Source organism: Phyllostomus discolor, chromosome 8, assembly GCF_004126475.2.
Source record: "Phyllostomus discolor isolate MPI-MPIP mPhyDis1 chromosome 8, mPhyDis1.pri.v3, whole genome shotgun sequence".
Classification (NCBI taxonomy): Eukaryota; Metazoa; Chordata; class Mammalia; order Chiroptera; family Phyllostomidae; genus Phyllostomus; species Phyllostomus discolor.
The window spans coordinates 93,863,536-93,891,204 of NC_040910.2; the positions used below are offsets into that span (position 1 = coordinate 93,863,536).

The 27,669-nt window shown below is 37.3% G+C and overlaps 2 protein-coding genes and 2 pseudogenes across 2 annotated transcripts in view; 3 read left to right on the plus strand and 1 right to left on the minus strand.

Moving 5' to 3' along the window:
- Window positions 1–27,669, plus strand: part of USP32 (ubiquitin specific peptidase 32) — a 138,117-nt gene that overhangs the window by 59,924 nt on the left and 50,524 nt on the right. The window contains 5 exon segments of the mRNA XM_028521827.2: window positions 10,442–10,573; window positions 11,866–11,973; window positions 16,717–16,832; window positions 17,201–17,263; window positions 24,344–24,427. Of these exon segments, the coding sequence (XP_028377628.1) occupies window positions 10,442–10,573; window positions 11,866–11,973; window positions 16,717–16,832; window positions 17,201–17,263; window positions 24,344–24,427 (503 nt within the window).
- On the minus strand, window positions 11,002–11,786 carry LOC114502513 (40S ribosomal protein S28-like). The gene is given in 2 exon segments (XM_036034296.1): window positions 11,002–11,318; window positions 11,722–11,786. Coding segments are annotated over 2 exon segments (300 nt in total). The 3' UTR covers window positions 11,002–11,083.
- On the plus strand, window positions 22,271–24,337 carry LOC114502514 (annotated as a pseudogene).
- LOC114504468 lies at window positions 26,591–26,807 on the plus strand (annotated as a pseudogene).

The following is a 27,669-nucleotide window of genomic DNA, read 5'->3' on the forward strand; positions in this document are numbered from 1 at the left end:
AGAGGACCTTGGATGTGAAGTGCTGTTTGTATCTATTGCTTTATGTAACTTATAACTTGACTACTAATTATTCACAAACTACTTTTCCATCCATTTCATTTCATCCATTTCATTTCATTGTTACCAGAAGTTCTGACTGATAAATTCTGACATAAATCATTTTCAGTGCCCTTGTCTTTATTTTTTAATGGAAAGCTATTTTAAAAACTTGTGCATAAAAAATTAGGAACTCTTTTTATACTACTGTAAACTCTAACTTACATTAGTATTTAAATTGTCAGTCTAATGGATATTCTGTTGAATTTTTGCGTTCATTTGTGATTATATGATCAACTATTTTTTGTTAATATTGGCTAAGAGTGTGACTCTTTACCTGAAGATTCTGCAGCGCAGCCCTGACCAGCATGGCTTAGTGGGTTGAACATTGTTCTGCAGAGAACAAGGCTGACAGTTTGATTCCAGGTTGAGGCACATGCCTGGGTTATGGGCCACGTGTGAGAGGCAGCTGATCGATATTTCTCTCGCACATCAATGTTTCTCTCCCTTTCTTCCTCCCTCCCTTTTCCTCAAATAAATAAGTAAATAAATAAAAACCTAAAAACAAACATACTTTGAGGCACATTAAGGAGAGGGAGGTAAGAAAAAGAAGATAAAAAACATGTATAGTAAAATGACAGCAAACTCACAATTATTAACAACCACGCCTAAAACAAAAACTAAGCAAACAACTAGAACAGGAACAGAACCACAGAAATGGAGATCACATGGGGGGTAAGCAACAGGGCAATCAGAGCAGGAGAGAGGGAGAAAAGGTACAGAGAATAAGTAGCATAGATGGTAGGTAGAAAATAGACAGGGGGAGGGTAAAAATAGTATGGGAAATGGAAAAGCTAAAGAACTTGTAAGTATGACACATGGACATGAACTGAAGTGGGGAATGTGGGGGGGACAGGATGGAGGAGGGTAAAGGGGGGAAATGGGACAACTGTAATAGCATAATCAATAAAATATATTTTTTAAAAAAAGAGAGGGAGACACATACAGCTATATATGGGAAGTATTAGTCAAGGATCATTGGATCCCCAGGTCTGGGTTATACCTCCTTTCAACCAGATGGAATTGGCCTCTCTCATTGCAGCAACAAATATTTATTGAAGATGTCTACATGCCAGATAGTCTCCCAGGTGTTGGGGATAAAGCAGAAAACAAAACAAGTATAGAGCAGCCAAACTTCTGCATGATGCAGGCCTGACTGTGGTTCTGGAAGCCTGGGATCGTAGGGGAGGCAGGACTTACACCATTAGAAACCAAATGATTGATATGTAGACCTTGGAGGATCCTATGTTGAGCCAACCCAAAATCATATTTTAAGATTAACCAAGAAGCTGGAATTAGAGACCTACAGAGTGAAATGAAGTAGAGTGTCTGATCCACCACTTAAAGGACCTCAACATAACCCAGAAATCAGCAGACCAGAATGTTTAGTATTCTTAAGGCTCTTAATTTCTCCTTCTCCATTGCCCTACCTCCAATCCTGTTAATCCAGGGAAGCCTAGATCAAAAACGTCCAGGGTGCACTTGTTTTTTTCTCATGATGACAGAAGTCTCCAGGAACAGGTTAGATAAATGCTTGTATTTCACCCAGGAATAGCTGCCCGTTTTATATGATCTTCCCACATGCCACATAGAGCTCTGGCTCCAACAGTTTGCCCTAGCTGAGATGAGCTTCATGAACCTTCTCTTCCACTCCTACTCCTTTCATTTCTTATTTGTTGGAAACAAATATGTCTTACTATCATGGGAGATTTTTTTTTAAAAAATGTAGAGAACAATAATTTCCTATTTAGCAAGTGAAAAAAAAAACAAACCAGAAGACTTTGCAGTAGTGGATTACAATAGGGGAGAGAGATTAGTTTTATCTCCAGATTTAACAAGGACAGTTGGGGAGATATGCCAAGGAGCTGGGTGAGGGGATCAGTGGAGGGAAAATTACTAAGAGGAGGACATGATGGGCAGGCCAAAGAGTTATTCATTAAAGGTGGGGTATGAGGAACTTGATCAGCTCTGTCAAGATTAGGAGGATGACTTGGCAGCCTTCTTTGCTGAGTGGGCTAGGCAGGCCAAAGACAGGATGGGGGCTAAGTTCTAGGCCTAGTCGAAAAGGGCTCAGAGGAGCAGGACTAAAATTTGGTCAAGGAAGTGAGTCTTTGTTAGTTCCTTAAAGTTAGTAACTTAGTCCTGACATACTTTGCAAATGCCAATGCTACTTTGGCTGTTTTTGAAAGCACTACATTAAAAATTACAGATTTATTTAATCAGAATAAGTTTCAAGGTACCATCCCATGATCTGGCTCCATTTTTATTTGAAAATTACGTCTTCTACTTAGGTGTTTTTTTTTTCCAGTTGAGAAGATTTTTGGAGTTTTAATAATGTCTAAAAGTTACAGTGCCTTTGCCTTATTAAAATATTTATCTTGAATTAAAACAAGTGTTAACGTCTCATTGGCAGTGATCACCTAATTTCTAAACTGTGTGGTTTCTTCTTAGGGTCATTGTACTGCTAATATCTCTGCAGCATTTTAGTGCTATTGACCATTCAGTTTCTTGAAATTCTGTCCTTTCACTTTTGAAACATTGTATGTAGTATCCTAGTTTTTTATTATTTGATTTTTCTTTATTGCTCTCCTTTTCCTGTCTACGTTTGAAATATGAATTAGTTCTCCTTTCACTCTATTTTATTCTTGGATGGCGTGCATGCTTTGCTTCATTACAGCCATTTCCATTGCTTCACCTATCATTCATATCTTTGCAGGTGATACCTAGATGAAGTGTTTTTGGTCTCGAAGTATATCTTAAAGTGTATACTCATTTAAATTAATGCCTCCTGGATATATATTATAACATCTTAATTTCATATATAAAACCAAATCCATCTTTTCTTACTTTGACCCATTTAAAGGTGACAAAAGCAAACAGCATGTTCTTCTATCTTGGGTAACAGTATTTGCAATTTTAATTATTCAGTTGGAGATTACCTTTGACTTTTCCTTGTCAAACTTCATATTATATCCTATCAATCTTAGTCATATTTCTTGAGTCTTTTTTGCTGATGTTATTGTAATAGTTTTCCTTATTTCCTGAGTACATGTTAATCATGTTAATGATAGAAAAGAATTAAGAACACTTTTTCTTTCTTAGTTCGTGTTTTTTTTTTAAATCACTTTATTCCCTTTCTTAGAAACCTTTGAAAATTCTTCATTTTCTGTTAAACAAAGTTTGAACTCCATAGCTTTGTTGGCTCTAAACTAACATCTCTTAGTTGCCTGTTCAGAAGTTTCCATACCTAGTTCTCTTCACATATGTTCTCTGCTTCAAATTGCAGAGCTTGGTCAATGTTTCATGACTATACCTACCATGAACTTTTATAACTACCCTACATATCATCACTTCTAATATTCCTCCACTTAATGCATCCTGTCTTTCAGCTCTTGACAGTTGAAATACTAATTTGTCATCAAAACCCAACTCAGGGGCTGCCTCTTTTGTCATGCCTTCTCCATTTGTCTTGCCTTCTCCATTTGTCTTCAATTCAAATGGATCAAATGAATTATTTTTTTATTTGCATTCTTACACTTTATATTTTAATTAAAGCAATTAAGATAACTTTTTTGCTTTACCTTAAAGTCTATTGGAAATGGCTTTGTTTCTCTTCAGAAGTTACAAGTCCCCTTGAGTAAGTGTTCTGTTCGTCTTTGAGTTTTTCTCAGTACAATAGACTAAATACATGTTACTGGACTGAGCTATGTTGAAAATTTTTCAGCCTCTAAAATTCTACATTCTAAATACTGATTTAAATATTTGATTTCTGCAGCAGCGAGCAGGAGATAAATGTTATAGGATTCTAGGGCTAAACCTATACCAAAGAGAAGGACTAAAGTAAATTTTCATGTTTGAATAAGTTTTAACAACTTCATAATATGTGAAGGTTTATATAAAGACATACCATGTTTTAAGGGGAAACTGAATTATGATCTTTATAAATTTAAGGAACTTCTGAAGGTCACAAAGTTAATTGTTCTAATATCTTCCTTCTAAAACTTTTGATGGAATAAATGATGTGATATACAGAAAACTGATTAGCATAAGTTAAGGCACATAGAGGGTTAGCTTCCCTCAGGGGTGTCAAACTTATTTTCACTGGGGGCCACATCAGCCTCGCAGTGGCCTTCAAAGGGCTGAATATAATTTCAACTTGTTACCAGTTAAGGAGTAGCTACATTTATACAGTCCTAAAATTATTTCAACCCATTGAAGGCAAGCGTGAGGTTGATGTGGCCCCCAATGAAAATGAGTATGACACCCCTGCTTTAAATAAAAGAGAATTATCTAATTATTTTATCTACTCCCATAGTGCACCTGTTGATTTCCCTGGTAGCCATAGAAATAAGTCAGTAGTGTGTGGTAAAAGGCTAAGGAAATAATATGCTTTTAATTTTCTGTTATTTATAATTTTAATCATCTATATTAAGGCCACTATAATATATTGGTAGTTACCAGCCTTTATTGAGCATTAGAATTATTTGGAGAGGGTACTAAAAATGCAAGTTACTGGTTCTGTCATCAGAGCTCTCTGTACTTTCCTGGATTTCCAGGGTAATCCTAATGAAGATGGACTACATTTTGAGAAGTTAAACTTTCTCAAGATCTAATGACAAATAGGTGCCAACATTAGGATAGTTGAACCCAGAGTGCATGCTTATTACCATTTTAGGACTTGAAGACAGTTTATTGACACTCATTTTATTCTTTAATCTTTTATGAGTAGCTTGTAATTGCAGATAAAAGGAGTTAGTTATGTGGTAGTTGTGGTGAGCCACCTTTTTCAGACGGCAGAGAATCTTGCAGATTCACTTTTCCAATTAACTTGTTTTCCCCTTGGGATACTTACAAATGACTATTTTTTTATTTCTCTTCAGTGATTAATTTTATGTGATCAAGGAAAGATTATTGAATAATTGTCCATTTACCTGCAGTGAAATAGATAGTAGAATATGATTTTTAAGAACTATGTTTCAACTAAGAAAGAGTTGTTGGAGTTTTTATTAAATATATCATAAGAGTGAATAAAGACTGCTACCTCAGTGATTCTTTCAGTAATAGAATTGGGATTCTGAGGTAATGTACATTTGTTTGCATAGAAAATATCACAATAATTAATGTAGTATTTTGGCTAATTTTAGGCCCATAGAACACATTTTGATTATTTTTCTTTTCATACCTAATTCAAATTTTATTGTCTCTATTTTAGGATTTATTTTCTCAACTAAAATATGTAAATTATTATATTCCCTTGCCACATTTTAGTTTGCAATGTTAAAAACTTTTTTGAAGAGAAAAAAATACTTCAATGATTCTTAGACCTTAAGCCTCTAGTAAATCTGCATGTCTCTCCTTCCTTATCCTCTTATCTGGTTGTTAATGACTTAAGGCTTACAGCCATTTTAAGTACCTCTCAGAAGGTCATTGCTTCTGAGATGGCTGCATCCTCGAAAATGTTGAAGAACTGTGCAACTGTTTGAAAATGCTTGGATATTTTGCCTGGCTTTAAAAAAAAATTACAATCCAATTCTGGTATTGAAGAGCTATTTCTGCAGCTAGAGCCTCTGGTAAGGTGGGACTTGATTAGGATGGCTCAAAGTATAGGCCAAGAACTATTTAGAATGTTAGGAATATGGTATGCTATTGTAAACCAGAATAAAATTATACCTACAGATGCATAATAAATTTATTTCTATTAGCTTATAAATTATAAGTTTTTGGTATGGATTTATGAATCGCAGGTAGAGCAACTGCTGCAATTATTACCTCTTCTTTAAGTGAGAATAAGGTTAGTTGCTTTCCCTCTTCTCAGAAATTCATTTAAAATGTTTGAGTAATAATATAATACATATATAATTTACCATAGCTTGTTTTTGGCAAATAATTTGATTATGGATTATAGTCTATAACCCAAAAATGAACAGATCACACAAACTTGAAAGGGAGTTCTAAAGCATGGTTTTAATTGGTAACCATGACCAGTGTGATCATTTTTTTCTTCTAAATATGTTCTATTTGTCTTTTCACATGTCTCCTGCAGCAAAGTGTATTTTTGAAGTATATTTTATTGATTATGCTATTACACTTGTCCCATTTGAAATTGTGGGTTTTTTTTAAAGATTATATTTACTTATTTTTCAGAGAGAGGAGAAGGGAGGGTGAAGGAGAGGCTCAGAAACATCAATGTGTGAGAGAAACATTGATTGGCTGCCTCTCACATGCCCCCCAACTGGGGACCTGGCCTGCAACCTAGGCATGTACCCTGACTGGGAATCGAACTGACGACCTTTCGGTTAGCAGGCTGGTGTTCAGTCCACTGAGCCACACCAGCCAGGGCTAAAATTGTGTGTGTGTGTGTGTGTGTGTGTGTGTGTGTGTGTATGTTTGTTTAAGGAGATAAATAAACATAGTCTTCAAGGGAAAAAATTTGGAATACAACTGGTGTAATTTTTCTGTATTCTAATTTAATTATTATCTAAATATTTAATCAGAAATACAGTACTTACTGAGCACAGTTATTTGCATAGAAAATATCACAATAATTAATAAATAGTATAAGAGTAAACTCCATGTTTTGCCTACTCGCAACTGCAAACCTACTTTTGTCCCACCCTGTATACTCAGTACTTAGAAGTATAGAAATAAGAACATATAGAGTAGTTCTCTTTATCTGTAGGGGATACATCTAAGACCTCCAGTGGATCCCTGAAATTGAATTGTGCCCATGTGTCTGCCTGTCTGTCTCTCCTTTTTCTCTCTCTCTTGCACTCTGTGTGTGTATGTATATCTATATATACACATGCATGCGTGTGCACACACACATTTTTTCCTATACATACATACCTACAATGAAATTTCACTTATAAATTAGGCACAGTAAGAGATTAACAGCTAATAAAATAGAACGATTGTAACAATATAGTCTAATAAAAGATATGTGAATGTGGTTTCTCTCAAAATATACTATTTGTAGTGTACTCACCCTTCTTCTTGTGACTATGTGAGATGATAAAATGCCAAAGTTATTTCCGAATCTGTGTAACCACCTGTTACTTGGTGTCATTCGTTTAAGGGGATTCCTTGCTGAAGTCTTTGTATAGGTTCAGTGCTTTCTGGCGCAATATGTTGTCCTCAGTCAGCACATGTTTTCTGTTCATGTCTTTCACTCGCAAATATAATGTTGATTTGGAATCTCACAAGTCTGAAGTCTCAGAATCATAAAGACTTGCAATTACGTGGCTCTGGTGGTCCTGAGGTGCTGTCATTTTTTGGAATTTCACAATCTTGAAGTCTTGTAGCTATGCCCTTTGAAGTCTAAAACAGATTAGTAAGCTTTTTCTTAAAATGGCAGATAGTAAATATTTTAGTATTGTTCTATTAAGATGAATTGTCTCAGCTCTGGTTTTTCCACATTTTTTATTTTGCCCTTATTTTTGAAGAATTTTTTCATAGGATATAGAATTTGAGATAAACAGTTTTCCTTTCCAAAGTTTTCACCATTGTCTTCTGGCTTCTGAAGAGAAATCATTGCTTGTCTAAGTTCTTCTGTTTGTAGTGTATTTTTTATCCCTTCTGTTGCTTTTAGGATTTTTCTCTTTATTAGCAATTTGATGGTGACTTCCCGTAGTTTAGTTTTCTTTGAATTTTTCTGGCACAGGGCTCATTGATCCTCTGGATCTGTTGGATTATAGTTTTCATCAAATTTAGAAAATTAGCAGCTGTTATTTTTTCAAAAATTTTTCTGCCCTCCTCTTTCTGGGACCTTAATAGCTTATATGTTATGTTGTTTAATGTTGTCTTCAGGTCACTAAGAGTCTAATAATTTTTGGCCTTTTTTCCCCCCTTATACTTCCATTTGGATAGTTTCTGTTGCTCAGTGTTCAGATTCACTAGTTTTTCCTCTAATTTTTAACCTGTTAAATTCTTCACTAAATTTTTAAATGTCAGTTATTGTATTCATCACCTCTAGTATTTCATTTGGTGTTTTTTATAATTTTCATTTCTTCAGTATAGTCATGGTTTACCTTAAATTCTTGAGATGCTTATAAGAGATGTTTTTAAAGTCTTGTCTGCTAATTCTGTCATCTCTGTTATTTCTATGGCTTTTTCTGTTGACTGGTTTTTATCCTGGTTTTGGATCACTTTTGACTATTTGTTTCATCATTATTATTTTTTTTTTTGGATACTAGAGATTGTGCATGTTATATGGCCAGTTGGATTGTGTTTTCCTTCCAGGAAGACAACGGAGGCTGTTTTATTTTGATAAGCAGTTATTTAACTTGGATCAGCTTGATAGTTCAAGCATTTTTTAAAAAGTTAGTTGGGGCAAATCTGGAATAACCTTTACTCTAGAGTTAATTTTTTCCCTACTGTTAATTGTGACCCTCTTGAGTCCAAGAATGCTTCCAGCTTTCAACCATTCTGACTGGTCAGAACTTAAGCATACCCTAGCCTAGCCTCAATAAAATTCATTTACATACAGAACTTAGTATTCTGCCAACTCAACAAGACTCCTGTGTAAATTTCTGGAGCTCTTCCTTTGCATAACTCTTTTTCTCTAGCATTTTGCCTGAAAATTTCAGCTACCTCAACCTCCCTGAACTAAAACTTCTTAATTCAGTGAAATCTCACCGCTTAGGTTCTTTGTACTTTGCCAAAGTCTGGGAAGTGACTGCAGATAGAAGCAAGGGCAGTGGAAGGACTCATCTTACTTGCTTTCTAAATCTTACTTTAGTACCTTGAAGGGAGAAAACAAGCACATGTAGAATGTAACCATGGTTACAGCTTAGAGCTTATCTATGTTTTTAAAAAATATATACATTCTAGCCCTGGCTGGTATAGCTCAGTGGATTGAGCACGGGCTGCAAGCCAAAACATCGCAGGTTCGATTCCCAGTCAGGGCACATGCCTGGGTTGCAGGCCACGGCCCCCAGCAACCGCACATTGATGTCTCTCTCTCTCTCTCTCTCTCTCTCTCTCTCTCTCTCTCTCCCTCTCCCCCTCCCTCCCTCCCTCCCCTCTCTAAAAATAAATAAATAAAATCTTAAAAAAAACACAAAACACTGAACTTAGCCAGTAGATGCTAAATGTTTAAGAAACACACACACACACACACACACACACACACACATTCTGTTGATGGGGAAAGAAAAATGTTTCATGTTTTCATGATGCCCCTAGTACCTATCACATCATAAATCCTACTCTAACTCCTCTGTCATTTATTGACTTTGTTACTTATATCTTTTATGATATTCTTTTTCATTTACTCAATAAGTATTGAATTTGTAAGTAGTAACCATATTGACAAGATGAATCAGACATGGATTTATTTATATTTTAGAGAGAGAAGGGAGGGGGAAAAAGAGAGGGAGAGAAACATCAATGTGAGAGAGAAATGTTGATGGGTTGCCTCTTGTGCATGCCCGACCAGGAACCAAGTCCACAACCTAGGCATGTGCCCTGACCAGGAATCAAACCAACAACCTCTTGCTTTGTGGGATGGCACCAAACCAAGTGAGCCACACTGATCAGGGTTGGATGTGGGTTCTGTTCTTAGAATGTTTACAGTGTAGCCAGGAAAGAAAATGTATGTAGAACCTTCAAACCTGAGATAGAGATTAAAATGATAAAACATAAGCACAGGCCTGGCTTATGGATTGAGTACTAGCCTGCAGACCAAAAGGTTGCCAGTTCAATTCCCAGTCAGCATATAATGGGGTTGTGGGTCAGGCCTCAAGTTGGGAGCATGTGAGAGGAACCTGATTCATGCTCTTCTCACATTGATGTTTCTCTCCTTCTCTTTCTCCTTCTCCCTCTCTCTAAAAATAAAATAAAATAAAGTAAAAAAATAAAATGAAATATTACAGATAAAAGTGGTGTGGGAATCCAAAAATAAATGTCTAAGTTACTTATATTACATGTTGTATTTAAGCAGGCTGCTTAATGAGAAAATATTTTTTATTTTAAGGCTTTTTTATATTAATTTGAATTTACTTTTCATGCCATTTTATTTTATTTTACTTTTTTAGAGAGAGGGGAAGGGAGGGATAAAGAGAAGGAAAGAAACATCAATTGACTACCTTCCATAGGTGTCCGACTAGGGATGATCCCACAATCTAGGCATGTGCCCTGTCCGAAATCAAACTGGGAACCTTTTGATTTGTGGGATGATGCCTAACTAACTGAACCACACCAGCCATGGCTTTTGTGCCATTTTAGATACATTGTATTTGTAGTTTCAGAATTTTGTTTATTTTTAGCAATTGAATTGGGAAATTAAAATATATCGTTGGAAGAGAAGACTGAGAAGTTTAACAATTTTGTTTGATTTGACTCTTAGTGGAGGAATCAGACATCATTGATCTGGAGAAACGTTATTGGTTGCTGAAGGCTCAATCCCGGACTGGACGATTTGATTTAGAGACATTTGGCCCATTGGTTTCCCCACCTATTCGTCCATCTCTAAGTGAAGGTAAATATCATTCTATTTTCTACAGATGTTCTTTGGTAAACAGACCTAGGCCCATCTCTTATTTTTAACCAACATATCTTAATTCTAAAAGGGCATATAATATACAGGTTTACAAGTTTCTTACAAATAGCAGAGTTTAGTGGAAAAAAAATAAAATGGGATTTAAGATTATAGTTTTGAGAATCCCATTCTACCTATGTGACCTTGCATAAATTAATTTAGCTCTCTCCACCTGAATATTCTCATATGTAAAATGTGTTTGACCAAGTCAGTGGTTATGAAGTTATGCTCCAATGAGGTCCCTCAGCAGCTGGTGCAGAGAATAGGGTGGTGGCCATTGAATGAACGGGCAGAGCTCCAGGTTTTTACACATAACCCCACCTCTTACTCAAGTTGAGTGCCTCTACTTTTTTCTTTTTTAAATGTTTAATATAAATGCTTTATTAATAGTCAAATACCATCCCGAGGGGTCATGTGGTCCACCCAGACATCCAGGACCCAGACACAAATTCAGCGCACCCTCTGAGCCTCTTGCTTTGAATCCAACAGGGTGAACATATTGCTCTCACGTGCAAGGCCTTTCATTTTGCAGATGATGGAGTGGCTCCTGTTGTCCATGCATTCCACACATATTTGCATGCACTGTCCCTAGGAACCGGTTCAGCCCAGCACCTTGGTGACCCTGGCTAGATTGATAGATTGCACACGACTTGTGTCCTTGATGACAGCAGCTGCAGTGTACTTTCTTTCTTTTACTTAAGAACTTCCCATTGCTGTATCTCTTCTTCCCCCCGAATAAGAAACTACTGGACTAAGCCTTCATTGAGGTCTCTGCTAGCTCTAAACTGTTCATTGCTATGACTTTTTAAAAAAAATTTAGAAATACAAAGAATAATTGTGGGTGATCTCTATCACAAAAAGAAACATATTTGGAATCTGAATACTCAAGTTCTCTGTCCTGTTTTGACCTTTGTAAACTTTTCTTACTTTGGCAGCTGCCTTCTGAGTTTTAGTTTTCTCACTCTTTAAACTAAGGGCACAGGATTAGATTCTTAGAATATATAACCTGTATTCTTCAGATTCGTAGGGTACTTCAGAAGTACTTGTTATGGGAGCCAGAACAGATAAGGCGCTGGGCTTTTACCTACTTGAGCAGTGCAGCTTTTACCGTTTTAGAATTTAAAATATAATTTGGACAGTTTATGGGAGTCATGCCTCCTTTTATAAACATGTCATTATAACATTAGGAAGTTGGGTCGCTGTGATTTATGGTGTCTTTTTCTATTTTACAGGTTTGTTTAATGCTTTTGATGAAAATCGTGACAATCACATAGACTTTAAGGAGATATCCTGTGGTTTGTCAGCCTGTTGCAGGGGACCCCTGGCTGAAAGACAAAAATGTAAGTGTTTTTAAACATTGTCAAAAAATTTGCAAAGTATACACTGAAAAAATTATCATTCGTCCATGTAAAATCATCTGTGGATTAAGACTTGAATTTTCATCACTTTGTTAGGTTGGCATATAGCAGTTTCATAATGAGGTTTTACTGAAGCCAGTCTAAGGATTCAGTCATCTATTCTTTTTTACTGTGGACGTAGTTTGGTATGTTTATTATTAATAATGGGGTTAATTTTCCAATGAATTTACAGTTCATGATAAACTATATCAGAAAATGTATTTGAAAATGTTAAGTTCTTAAAAAATATTTTTGGGGGACTTCTGGTCAAAATGGCAGCATAGGTAAACACAGCTCACCTTGTTTGAATCACTTTGTTTCAAAGTGATGTTTGATTCAAACATCACATCAAAATTACAACTAAACTATAGAACAATCATCACTCAGAACAGTCAGAACTAGTTGAATGGAAGTTCGACAACTATGGAATTAAAGAAACGACATTCATACAGACAGGTAGGAGGGGTACAGATGCAGAACAGGATGATCCTATACCCATGTGTAGTGGGTAAAAATTTGGGAGGGATATCCTGGGAGCGAGGAGTCCCAGCCCCATACCAGGCCCTCAAACTAAGGGTTCCAATGCCAGGAAGATAAATCCCCATAACTCTTGGCTGCAAAAACCAGTGGGGATTGTATTGGTGGAAGAAACTTCTCATGTCCTGAGCGGTTCCTTTTAAAGAACCCACACATGGACTTACTCAGACTCACTCCTTCTGAGCTCTAGCACTGAGATAGCAAATTGAAAGGCACCAATAGCATACAGGGAAAAACTGAAGTGTCTATCATCAGGGCAACAGCTGGGGGACAGCTTTTTCCCAGACAAAAAGGCAGGCAGAGGCCATTGTCCCCTCTCTGAACCCTCCCCCACTGTAGAGCCACAGAGCTGGTAGGTTGGTGCCACATCTGAGACTCCATCAACCTGGCTAACACTGGTTGCCCTGCCCTGGAGATCCCCTGAGGTCCTGTCCCACCCAACTTACTGGCCCACCCAAACTGTTAACAGTGCCTTTTCCATATTAATGGCTATTCTTGACTTATTCTTCACAACTTCCTAAATCCTCTCAAACAAGCAACTGCTGACTTCAGCCCCCAGCCACTGTACCTCTTGCTCAGTGACCCCAGGCCAGGCACTAGCAGCAGTCAGCCTAGATTCACAACTTAGTTTCTCCTGGAATCTCTAAGCCAAGAACAAGTAGCAGCTATTTCAGAGTGCTTTATTGATTAGGCAGGGTGGCCCTGGCAGAACAGAGGAGGGAGCAGGCCTTGGCGTACACCACCTGGGAAACCCCAGAACCTGTGCATCCAGTGGAACTACAGATTACGTCAGAGCACCACCACCCTGCCCATGCGCAGCTTATCCTCCATAGAGGGTAGAAGTTGGTGGCCAGTCATGACAGCCAGTCCTTGCCACTGATTGGTCTAGGTAAATCCCTCTCATTGATCTGCCAACAGTAACCAAGGCTCAACTACAAGAAGAAGGTGTACTCAGCCCACATGAAGGGCATACCTTGAGTTACCCACCTTGGGTGTTAGGGGAGGCTGTGCCCTGAAGCCCACAGGACACCTACTACATTAGGCCACACAACCAAGACAATGAGTGATAGCAGCAAGAGAACCTTAAAAGCATCAAGAGAAAAGCACTTAGTTACCTACAGACTATCAGCTGATTTCTCAAAAGAAACTTTGTAGGCTAGAAGTGATTGGCAAGAAATACTCAAAGCCATGAAAAGCAGGGGCCTACAGCTAAGATTGTTCTACCCAGCAAAGCTATCATTTAGAATCAAAGGGCAGATAAAGAGCTTCCCGGGGCGGGGGTGGGGGGGACTAAAGGAGTTCATTATCAACAACTTTTGTATATGAAATGTTAAAGGAACTTATTTAAGAAAAAGACTAAAACTATGAATAATAAAATGGCAATAAATACATATCTACCAACAATTGAATCTGAAAAACAAACTGAGCAAACAAGAAGAACAAAGACAGAATCATGGGTACAGAGAGCATTTTGATGGTGGCCAGGTGGGAAGAGTTGTGGGGGAATGGATGAAGTGAAGGGATTAAGAAGAACAAATAGGCCCTGGCTGGTGTAGCTCAGTGGATTGAGCACGGGCTGGGAACCAAAGTGTCCCAGGTTCGATTCCCAGGGTACATGCCTGGGTTGCAGGCCATAACCCCCAGCAACCACACATTGATGTTTCTCTCTCTGTCTCTCTCTGTCTCTCTCTCTCTCTCTCTCTCCCTCCCTCCCCTCTCTAAAAATAAATAAATAAAATCTTTAATCAATTTAAAAAAAAAAAGAACAAATAGGTAGTTACAGAATAGCCATGGGGATATAAAGTACAGTATAGGAAATGGAGTAGCCAAAGAACTTACACACATGACCCATGGACATGAACTCCACTAATTTGGTGAAGGAAATAAACATACAAATCCAGGAAGCACAGAGAGTCCCAAACAAGGTGGACCCAAAGAGGACCACACATCATAATTAAAACGCCAAAGGTTAAAGATAAAGACACATCATAACTAAAATGCCAAAGGTTAAAGGTAAAGAGAGAATCTTAAAACTAGCAAGAGAAAAGCTGATAGTTACCTGCAAAGGAGTTCCTATAAGACTATCAGCTGAGTTCTTGAAAGAAACTTTGCATGTTAGAAGGGACTGGCAAGAAGTATTTATTCAAAGTGATGAAAAACAAGGACCTACTACCTAGATTACTCTATCCAGCAAAGCTATCATTCACAATTATAGAGAAAGTGCTTCCCAGACAAGGTAAAACTAAAGGAGTTTATCATCACCTAACCATTATTATATGAAATGCTAAAGGGACTTACTTAAGAAAAAGAAAATCCAAACTAAATATTAAAATGGCAACAAATTCGTAACTATGAACAACTGAATTTAAACAGGCAAACTAAGCAAATAAGTAGAACGGGAACAGAATTACAGATGTGGCGATCATTTGGAAGTTTATCATTTGGGAAGGGAAAGAGGGAAAATGGGGTGAAAGGCGTAGGGATTAAGAAGTACAAATTGGTAGGTACAAAATACACAGAAGGATGTTAAGAACAGTATAGGTAATGGAATAGCCAAAGTACTTACATGCATGACTCATGGACATTGAATCTTAGTTCAATGATGGAGGGGATTGCCAGAGGGAATGGGGGTACCGGGTGGAAGGATACAAAGGGGAATAAATTGAGACAACTGTAATAGTATAATCAATAAAATATATTTTAAAAATATTGTCTGGTAGTCTATATAGAGAATTCAGTGCCTTGCATAATTTGAAGTACAAATTATTTTCTGTGAGTTGTATATATTAATATTTTATAGCAATATGAAATTTATCATCAGAACACAATTTTGTTAAATACTAAAATTGTCCTTTAAATATAGCTAAAATGTAACAGCATAATTTATAAGTATATTACATTATTAAATCTTAATAACTAGAGAAAATGCAGCAGTTTACATTTAATTGGTACCTAATTCTCATATATTTACTAAGGTTATCATCTCTGGGCCTTTCTAAAACACAGCTCATAAGTGTTGCCTGTTTTGAATGTGCTATTTAACTGTTTTGACCTTTAGTAATATTGTTTCTATGATATACTCACTTCAACAGCATAATTATTAGGGGGATGTAAGGAATTGAATATTGTTTAAACTTAAGTATTCAGATTTCTTCCCCTGGCCAGGTGGATCAGTTTATTGGAGCATCATCCTGTGCACCAAAAGGTGGCAGGCTCGATTCCTGATTAGGGCACCTTCCTAGGTTGCAGGTTTGATCCAAGTTGGGGCGATATGTCAGGCAACCAGTTTTCTCTCTCTCTTTCTCTCCCTTCTTCACTCTCTAAAATCATTTGGGAGGGGAAAACATTTCCTTGGGTGAGGCTAAAAAAATTAGATTTTTTTCCCATGATGATACACCATTAATTCAACCTGGATATATGATAGATTATTTGTTCTCATTTAGTTATAATATTAAATAAGGAGGCTAAATTTTTTGCTTTTCACTTGATCTTAATTGTTGACTTAATATTTTTAAAAAATTCTTTATTGCTGACAGACTAATGGAAGTGAACCAACTAGAAATTCATTTGGAGTTAAATAGCAAAATGCTTATATTTCTAATTCGTAGCATGTTTTATATAAACCTTATTGAAGAGTTAAAATTATTCTTTGGTAAAACATTGAGTGCACATTAGTTACCTTGGAGAGACTAAATGAAAGCAGACTATCTTAATACCCCCTTGTTATTAATGCTTAATGTACATGGAATATTTTCAGCACTAGAAGAATCAGTTCTTCGGTGAACAGTTTTAAATATTAGAAATTAATTTAAATAAAGGCTTGTATTACCTTCTCAAAAACCTGTGAGATATTTTAATATTTATTGGCCCCCTTTTTTTTGTTTTGTTCTGTTTTGTTTTCAAGTTTGAGAGAAACAGTAACAATTTATGAAGTCTGTGCAGTTACCCTCCATCTTCAGAGGACTTAAGTGACATATTTGTATGTGTGCTCCAGATGAGAACTTACATCCAGAATATACTTGTTTGAGAAATTGAGTAATTTTTACTAGGGTAGCTTCTAGTAATATGTATTATACTTCAGAATATAAAAGTAATTTCCCTCCATAAGAGTTTCTTTCTTTCTTTTTTTCTTTTTTTTTTTTTTTTAAGTTTGCTTCAAGGTGTTTGATGTTGACCGTGATGGAGTTCTCTCCAGGGTTGAACTGAGAGACATGGTGGTTGCACTTTTAGAGGTCTGGAAAGATAACCGCACAGATGATATCCCAGTAAGTTCTGATTTTAAATATCTTGTTGCATGTAAACTTCTAATAGGAAGATGGAGTGGAGAATTTTTTATAAGTGAGGGAGTGAAAAGGAGTGGTAGTTGCTATATTATACTCCTCAAAATATTCATAGCTAAAGATGCAAAATTGGGTAGAGAATTTGTCTTAGAAAATTTAATAAACTGACCTTATTGTATAAAGTAAGAATGAAGCTTCAGGATAATTGTCTTAATTTTTTTTTAAAGCAAATGTAAGAATCTTTTATGATGATAAAAAAATTCTTGATCAAAATATAGTATACTTTGGCCACTGGGTAGTGAAAATGATAGGAACTCTTTTCTAACTACTCCTTTGAATTTCTGTTTTTAAAGGAATTACATACGAATCTATCTGACATTGTAGAAGACATATTGAGTGCACATGATACCACAAAGGTGAGTCTAGCTAAGACTAATTTATCCTTTTCTAGAAATACCATGTACTCTAAATTGGGATATATATAGCATATAATATTTCAATCTGTTTTGCATCATTCCCACCAACTGCTTATTTGAATCTGTGGTTGCAGTACCTCCAGGTTGTCTCTAAAGATAGTGTGTTCCATCTTTAAAACAACTCTATTATTTTTAATATTTTATTTATTTATTTTTAGAGAGGGGGGGAAAGGAGGGAGAAAGAGAGGGATAGAAATATCAATGTGCGGTTGCCTCTCAAGGGTCCCCCACTGGGGACCTGGCCTGCAATCCAGGCATATGCCCTGACTGGGAATCAAACCGGTGACACTTTGGTTCACAGGCCGGCACTCAATCCACTGAGCCACACCAGCGAGGGCTAAAACAACTCTATTTAGTGTTTTATGTATAAAAACATTTATTATAAGCTAGGCATTTTATAAAAATTAAATAGACACAGCCCTTGTCTTCTACAGTTTATAATCCTCATTTCTCCCATTTTAAAAAGTTAGGGTAAGGCTAACCTTATATGGAGCAGAAGAAGTCACATGAAAAAGAATACATACTATATGATTCCATTTATATAAAGTTCAGAAACAGAGTCAAAACTAACAAATGATGATAGGCATTAGAATAATGACTCTCAGGCATGGGTGTATTACTTGGAAAGGACCATAAGGATATCTAGGATAACGGAAATGATTTTTATATTAATCTAGGTGATGCATATGTTCCTCAAAGAGTTTTTTAAAAATGGTATTGAGGGCCCTGGCTGGCGTAGCTCAGTGGATTGAGCTGGGAACCAAAGTGTCCCAGGTTCGATTCCCAGCCAGGGTACATTCCTGGGTTGCAGGCCAGACCCCCCAGCAACCACACATTGATATGTCTTTCTCCCTCTCTCTCTCTGTCTCTCTCTCTCTCTCTCCCCGCCTCCCTTCCCTCTCTAAAAATAAATAAATAAAATCGTTAAAAAAAAAAAGAATTCTTTAAAAAAAAATGGTATTGATAAGGTCCTCTCCTGAGTTCTTTAATACTAGCCAGAAGAAGCATGTACAAGAGTAAATTCTTGAATTTTTTTAATTTGACATTTATTCGTAAGAATATTATAATATGTTTATTCCTATAGCTTGCATTAATGTGATGTTTAAGTGTCCCTGTGAAATTGAAAATAGTCTACAAATTTGAGGCATATTTGAGTTAATTTGAACCTTTCCACTCATAGAGGTTTAAAAAAAATAAGTAGCATCAGTGGTTGTTCTTTCTTCAATCACAGTGCCAGAAGGAATCATCATAGTCTTATTAACTTATGCTCAATAGAAACAATAGGAATGAATTTTATAGGCCTTGAACTTTGGCATTTCAAGCACCCTTCTGCCTTCATTCACCTCTCTTTTCCAAAAACTATGGTATTTACTTCTGTTTGGAATGTATAGGAACAGAAACCTGGGACTGTTTCTGTTAGAAAATTCTTTATGTAGAGATATAATTTCTAACACCATTTTTCTGAGTGTTTCGTAAATATGTAGGTATTATTGCTGTCTATTTTTATGTAAGAAGGAGTTGCTACTTCTGAGTCTCCGGTGAATATTAAAAAGATAATTTAGCTGCTCCCACTCCATGTAACCATGACAATGAAATGGTTAGCAGTTTATAATAGAACTTGGACCTTTCGACCAAAGCTATTAACCGTATTAACTTGTGCTAGATTATGCCTTTATTACCCATTATTTTATACCTTTTTCTTAAATATTTTATTTATTTATTTATTTTTAGGGAGGGGAGGGAGGAGAAAGAGAGGGAGAGAAACATCAGTGTGTGGTTGCCTCTTCTATATGCCCTACTGAGGACCTGGCCTGCAACCCAGGCATGTGCCCTGACTGGGAATTGAACTTGCGACCCTTTGGTTTGTCAGCCAGTGCTCAATCCACTGAGCCATACCAGCCAGGGCTATTTTATACCTTTAGGTTGGTGTCAGCATACTTAATAGAATTTGTTTCCTGAAAGTCAGTAATTGTAATCACAGTGATTTAAAGTCTTCCCTTACATATGGTTATACAGTGAAAAGAGACTATATCAATATCATTAAATAATAAAAGCTAAAAACATTATTTATCTAGGAGTATTAGGTAATTGTTGAATACATGAAGAAATAGTTTATATTTTTGCCTAATAAGAAAAAGTATATATTGACTTCTGGCCAAGATGGAGGTGTAGGTAGATGCACTGTGCCTCCTCACACAACCAAAACTAAGGACAACAAAAATCTAGAAACAAAAAAACAACCAGAACAGATAGAAATGAACTGAACAAAAGTCTGACAACCATTTGTCCAGACCGGTAAGGAAGAGCGGAGTCAGAGGCCTACAGTGAGTGGTTGAGGGGTCCTGGCAAGAAAAAGTGGTGGCTGGCAAACACAGGCACACCTGTGTGCAGAGGCAGCAGTTGGTGGACCCCAGAAGCATGGGGCAGCTGACAGACCCAGTGGCAGACCCTGGACGTGGGAGGCAACGAGCAGACCCAGTGAGGGATGCAAGGCAGCTGGCTGTCCGCAGTCACACCTTTGCACGCAGATAAACCAGACGAAAACGGGCAGCGACACAGACCGCACAACCCAGGGCCCCAGCGCCGGGAAACAAGGCCTAAAAGCACCGATTGAAAACACCTGTGGGGGAGGAGGCTGGGAGAATCTCCCAGCCTCACAGGAGAGCTCCTTGGGGAGACCCACAGAGTCCTAGAAAGTACACAAGCCCACCTGCCCAGGAGCCAGCACCAGAAGGGCCCAATCTGCTTGTGGGAAGTGGCTGAGGGGACTGAAGTGTCCTAGATAGAGCGGAGCAGGCGCCATTGTTCCCCCTTGGACCCCGCCCCCACATACAACATCACAACCCAGCAGCTGAGGTGCCCCGCCCTGGTGAACACCTAAGGCTCTGCCCCCATACGCAACGGGTGCGACCAGACCAAAGAGGGGAGGGGAAGATGGCTCAAACAGAATTAAAAGCCCCTCAGGCAGTACTTTTAAGCAAACGAGAGATTGCCAACCTATCAGATGCACAGTTCAAAGCACTGGTGATGAGGATGCTCACAGAATTGGTTGATTTTGATTGCAAATTAGATGAAAGAATGAAAGCTACAATAAGTGAAATGAAGAAAAATGCACACGGAACCAACAGTGATGGAAAGAAAACTGGGTTTCGGAGGACTTCCGGTAAGATGGAGGCATAGGTGGACGCACCGTACCTCCACGCACAACCAAGATTAGAACAACAACAATTTAGAGGCAGAATAACACCCAGAACTGACAGAGAATTTATCTGAATGGAAGTTGGACAGCCAAGAAGTTGAAGTAGACCTGTTCATCCAGACCGGTAGGAGGGGTGGAGAGGAGCAGCCGGCGCGGGTCGCAGCTCGGGGAGAACAGGGAGAACTGGGCACATAAGGCAACCGGGAGTGCGTAAGGCATCTGGGGCACTCAAGATCGCAGTGGGTAGATCCTGAGTACGCAAGTGGCCGCTGGCAGACCCATTGAGGCGGCGATTGTGGACCAGGGCATAGCGTGCAACCCAGGATCCCAGAGAAGGGACTGAGGTCCCAGGAGAACGGAGCTACTACCGTTGTTCCCTCCCGCCCCTGCGCCAACATACAACGTCACAATCTAGCGACTGAGGTGCCCAGCCCCAGTGAACACCTAAGGCTCCGCCTCTCACCGTAACAGGAGCAACCAGACCAAAAAGAAAAAAAGAGAGAGAGAGAGAGAGAGGCATGTCTCAAACAGAAGAACAGATCATTGCCCCAGGACTCATCCTTTTGAGTGACCAAGAGATAGCCAATCTATCAGATGCACAGTTCAAAACACTGGTGATCAGCAAGCTCACAGAATTGGTTGATTTTGGGCACAAATTAGATGAACAAATGCAGGCTACGATAAGAGAAATGAAGGAAGATGCACGGAAAACCAATAGTGATGGGAAGGAAACTGGGACTCAAAACAATAGAGTGGACCAGAAGGAAGAAAAAAACAACCAAACAGGAAAGAATAGAGAAATAAGAATTCAAAAAAACGGGAAGCTTAGGAACCTCCAGGACATCTTTAAACATTCCAACATCCGAATTATAGGGGTACCAGAAGGGGAAGAGGAAAAGCAACAGATTGAACAAGTATTTGAACAAATAATAAAGGAGAACTTCCCCATTCTGGCAAAGGAAATAGACTTCCAGGAAATCCAGGAAGCTCAGAGAGCCCCAAGGAAGTTGGACCCAAGAAGAAACACACCAAGGCACATCATCATTACATTAGCCGAGGTAAAAATGAAGGAGAGAATCCTAGAAGGAGCAAGAGATAAGGGGACAGTAACCTACAAAGGAGTTTCCATCAGACTGTCAGCTGATTTCTCAAAAGAGACCTTGCAGGCAAGAAGGGGCTGGAAAGAAGTATTCCAAATGAAAGGCAAGGACCTCCATCCAAGATTGCTCTATCCAGCAAAGCTTTCATTTAGAATGGAAGGGCAGATAGACTGCTTCTCAGATAAGGCCAAGTTAAAGGAGTTCATCATCACCAAGCCCTTATTTTATGAAATCTTAAAGGGACTTATTTAAGAAAAAGAAGATAAAAAATATGAACAGTAAAATGACAGCAAACTCACAATCATTAATAATCACACCTAAAACAAAAACAAACTAAGCAAACAACTAGAACAGGAATAGAACCACAGCAATGGAGATCACATGGAGGGTTATCAACAGGGGAGTGGAAGGAGGAGAGGGGGGAAAAGTACAGAGAATAAGTAGCATAGATTGTAGGTAGAAAATAGACAAGGGGAGGTTAAGAATAGTATGGGAAATGTAGAAGCTAAAGAACTTATGACACATGGACATGAACTAAAGGGGGTGATATGGGTGGAAGAGGGTGTGGAGGGTGGAGGGGAGTGAAGGGGGGAAATGGGACAACTGTAATAGCATAATCAATAAAATATATTTTAAAAAAGAAAAAGTATATGTTGTCTTTTATATGGTATATGTAATTTTTGGTGCTCTTTGGCAACACAAAATATTGATTTACTCAACTTATAAAAGCATAATGTTAAACTGTACTTTGTAGAAACATAGATATTAAATCTCTTAGAAATTTGATAATATTGCTAAATGTTTCTAAGAAGGTCTTAGAATATTGTTAGGATGAAAGTGCATTATCTGAAGAGTCTGCTTTTTGCTTTAAAAATTAGTGAATAGGCCTCCTGTCAGTCAGCTTCCACCCTGGCCACCTGCGTACTGGGCTTTATACACACACAGAGACAGTTTGTGGTACTGTTTCACCCCAGCTGTTCCTCTCTGCTCCAGCTCTGTGGGGCACGACCCTGGTGTGACACCACTGTGCATATGCGGTGCAGGGGGTGCACGCAGGCATGGTCAACATTGGTTGAAGAAGAACTTAAGCATTTTCCTTGGTAGAGTGGACAACTGCTCTCTGGGTATGTGTGACACACCAGCTTACTGTGACCTAGGAAAGGCTGCCAAGGGTGTCGTCAACAATGGATATGGATTTGGGATGGTCAGAATAGATCTAAGAACCAAGTAATATAGTGGAGTGGAATTTTCTGCTTCTGGTAATGCTTATACTGATATAGGGAAGCATCAGGCAACCTAGAGACCATATATAAAGTCGGAACACAGACAGTATACTCTTGGGACAGACCTCTCTTTAGAGAGTAGGTAGCTTCAAGGGTTGAAGCTGAGTCTTGACACTGTTATTTGTATTGAACACTGGAAAGAATGAGAAATTGAAGGCCTCCGATAAATGGGATTTTTCTGTCTTGGCAGTAGTATTGATACAGATTTTTCTGGCCCAGCCACATATAGCTGGGCTGTGTTAGCCTTTGAATGTTGGCTTGCTCCGGCTATCAGATGAGTTTTGACATAGCCCAAATCCAAGCTGTCACAGAATAATTTCTCCCTGGGTTACGAGGCTGCAGACTTCCATCTGCACACTCATGATAATGATGGCACTGAATTTGGAGGGTCTATCCACCATAAGGTTAATGAGAAGATTGAAACATCAATAAACCATGCTTGGACAGCTGGCAGTAACAACACCCATTTTAGCATTGCTACTAAATACAAGTTGGGTTGTAGAATTTACCTGCTTAAAGTAAATAATGCCAGCATGATTGAACTGGATTGTGCTCAGACTCTTCAACCAAGAATCAAACTGACCCTGTCAGCTTCAATTGATGGGAAGAACTTCATTGTAGGAGGTCACAAGGTTGGGTTAGAGTTTGGACTAGAAGCTTTATACGGTTTTGAATAAAGCATCAGATTTTCCTCTGGAGGTGAAATTAACCTACTGTGTTTTGATGTTAAAATTCTCTGAAATTTCAAAAGCATGAAAATTTTATTCTTCCAAAGAATTGTAATTCTCTCCACACTGAAGTCTACAAATCACAAGTCCTAAGGGAGATGCTTGAAGGCATGTCTGGATGTTGTCATGTTTGTAGTGCCACATTGCAATATAGTTCCACAGTGTTACTTTTAATGTGTTCCTCAGTGACAGTGTAGTGTCAGTTTATATGGTAAATAACCCTATCCTCCAATTCGTACATCATGTCCTGCATGTCCCACAGCACTTTTTCATGACCTTTTAATATGTTGATTTCTGTGCTGTAGTGGAAATGTGGGTTTTGCATCAGAGTGTAATAAAAATAAACTCATCATATTTTTTAAAAAAATAGTGAATACTCCATTTTCCCTACTCAGGGCTTTTGTGGTTTTCCACAGGTAACCCTTGAAGCAGAAGATATTGTGAATTTTTTTCCAGGTCTTGTTGAAGGAAGAAGATTGATGATAAATTGTCATCATTACCATTGATTACTTCAACAGATTTTTGTTACTTTTAAATATATCCTTGCTGGCATGCGTTAAAAAAATAACGCATAGAATCTGCTTTAAGTTATTGTTTTTGTTTTCAGACAAATGACCAATATAAGTTTTAGTAAACCAGATTTATTAAAATGCTGTACAAATGAGGACATTCTTAGCACGAGATCTTTTTGAATATTGTTTCTCTTTCAGATGGGCCATCTTACTCTAGAAGACTATCAGATCTGGAGTGTGAAAAACGTTCTTGCCAATGAATTTTTGAATCTCCTTTTCCAGGTACGTTTAAGGTAAATGGCAAGTGCAGAGGATAATGGTGGCAGTAATTCCATATCTTTTCCATTATGTAATAGTGAAACTGGGCTGCAAAGCCACATATGAAAAATAGAATTCCATTATGCTGTACACTGCCTGAGAGATGGTAAGACAGAGCATAAATGTCTATTGAAGCTTCTCAAAGTCATGATGTGGGGGATAGAAAAGCAGAAAATAGGTGACTGTGTTTGCTTATAACTCATGATAGAGGAGCTTGTGGACTCAGGATAATTTACATCACAAAATCCATCATAATTTACTTTTTCTTCACTGTTGTCTTTTTTTAAGGCCCTTCCTAACACGTGAGACAGTAAGAACACAGAGATGGATCATAAGTAGGCAGTTCTGATTTTTTCAAATATGCAGTCAGGAGATTATCTTAGCTTTGAGGCTGTCTCTTATTTTTTAAAAATCCTTTAGAAGGTCCCAGAAAGATTGAGGGAGAAGGAGGTAAAAAAAGGTGCCAGGAGTGAACAGTAAGTCATAGGGCATGTTAGATTTTAAATATTTTCCTAGTTAAAATAGTTCTCTCACTCCAATTTGAAAAAACAATTTATGGTCTCTCACTTTTCATGCTTCATAAATATTTAAGTTGATATAATAGTGGTATTTTAGATTCTCCTTGTTTTGTTTTTCTTTCATTTTTTGTTTGGTGTTTTGTTTTGTTTTTCTTTCTTTGTAAAAGTACTCCTGTGAAGGTTAGAGGTTTGGTGTCTTTATATCTATCATGATCTTCCATTATAATAAAGAATAACATTTATAAAAGAGCTGTGTTGAAATAAATGGAATAGGTTTCCTTTTGACAGTTAATAACTAATTATTGTGTATTTAAAACATAGAATCTGTTAAGTCTGTAATATCCATTTAAATCAGTTATTCTATCATTTGTAATTTTCAGTAAGAATTTAAGTTGATGGCTTTATAAATATATACAAAATAATATGAATCACTACCGTAAACAAATTATTTACTTGGTAATAAGAAAATTGATCGACTATTTTTATCTCATTTAATATAATATACTCAACTATCAATTCTTTATCTCATCATTACAGAAGCTCCTCAACTTAAATAAATCCATCATAAGTTGAAAATATCACAAGGTGAAAATATTATAAGTAAAAAATTTCATTAATATACTTTATCTTATTCAGATATGCATTTAAAACTATGTTCACTTAATATGACTCAGCAAACTGTTATGCTAAGTTGTTACATTTTCTATTTGTGTCTTAAAATTGGTAGAGTTAGCTGTTAAATTTAGTGATTAAAAATTAGGATGGTGCTTTCATTTTATTTGCCAAAATCCCACTCTGAGTGTTTTGGCATATGAAATTATTCACTGAATTAGAAAATCATTTCTGTGATAATACCTATTTTCAATAATCCTTTTTTATAAGCTCAGTGCTCAGTTTTTTGCAGAGGAAGCATCATAACACAATTAGGGTCTTTTGCACATTTGTCAAAAAGTTTCATGTTAAATAGTACAGTAGGTAAAATATTGCTCCCCTCATCCCCCAGTATCCATGCCCTCATCCTTGGGACCTGTGAATATATTAAATTATATGGCAGAAGGAACTTGGCAGATGTATCAGTTCACAAGGATTAGAGAGATGCAAAGTTGCTGGATTTAAATATAGAGAAAGGGGCCAAGGGCAAAGGAATGTGGTGAACTCTAGAAGGTGGAAAAGACAAGGAAACGCATTCTTCCTTTGACCTCCAAAAAGGAATACAGCCCTGCTGACATCTTGATTTTTAGCCTAGTGAGACCTGTGTCTGACTTGACCTATAGAACTACAAGATAATAAATTTGTGTTGTTTTAAGCTGCACAATCTGTGGTAATTTATTTTAGCAGTAATAAACCAATACAGATGCATATTTATGAATTGGAAGTCTCAATATTTTAAAGGTGTCAATTTCCCTTAAATTGATTAATAGATTTGGTGCACTCATCACTGCAATCTTAAAAAGTTTATTGTTGTCATTGTTTTTGTGGAACTTGACAGGCTGGTTCCAAATACATGCAGAAGTGGAAACAGTCAAAAATAGCCGAGATGATATTAAAGAACAATGTTAGAGGACTTCAGTTATCAGATATTAGAACTTACTATAAAACAACAATATTGATTGCTTCTTGACCTTTTAGCTAAGATCAAGTGTAGTATCTGTTCTTACCAGTTTAAAACAACAGTATTGAGACAACACGATATCTACATAAAGGTAGACAAATAGGCCAATGGACCAGTATTGAGAGTTCTTAAATAGACTTCCATATATGTGATCACTTGATTTATAACAAAGAAGACATTTTATTGCAGATGAGGAGTGGTCTTTTCAATAAGTGATATGAGAAGAAGGTGGAGCCTCAATAGAAAAATGGGCAAAAAATAAAATTGAACAGGTGCTTCACAAAAGAGAATATCCAAATAGCTAATAAATATTATGAAAAGGGGTAACCTCTTTAGTTGTCATGAAAATACATATTAAACTCTGACTTGGAATACTATTTAACATCCACCAGAATCATTATTTTTTAAGTGATATGAAGTATTGGTAAGTATAACAAACAACTAGAACTCTCACATGTTGCCAATGGAGATATAAATTGTTACAAATACTTTGGAGATTTTTTTGGCACAGTTTATGAAAGTTGAACATATGCATGTCCTGTGAGCCAAACAAGTCTATCATTTTATATATATATATATATATATATATATATATATATATATATATATAGAAACTTACATATCTGAGCACCAAAACATACAAGTAAGTTTTTATAATTACTATTTGTTATAGTCCAAGACAAAAACAACCAAATACCTATCAGTAAATCAGTACATAATAAATAGATTGTGGGACATGCATGCAGTATTATACTTTACACTATAAAGTTTACAGCAATGAAAATAAATATACTTAATCCTATACACAGTAACATGGGTGAATTTTCAGTAATGTTGAATGGAAAATACTGGCTGGAAAATTTTTAAAGCAGATAAAACCAATTCATGGCAATAAATTCAGGATAGGGGGAGGAAGTGGCTGACAGAGCAGGTGGTCCTACATTTGCATGTGAATAAACCGGGAGGAACAATTGGTGAGTGAGACAGACCCAGCAACCCAGGGTTCTAGTGAGGGGAAATAAAGCTTCAAAACCTCTAACTGAAAAAACCTGTGGGGGTTGTGGCAGCAGGAGAAA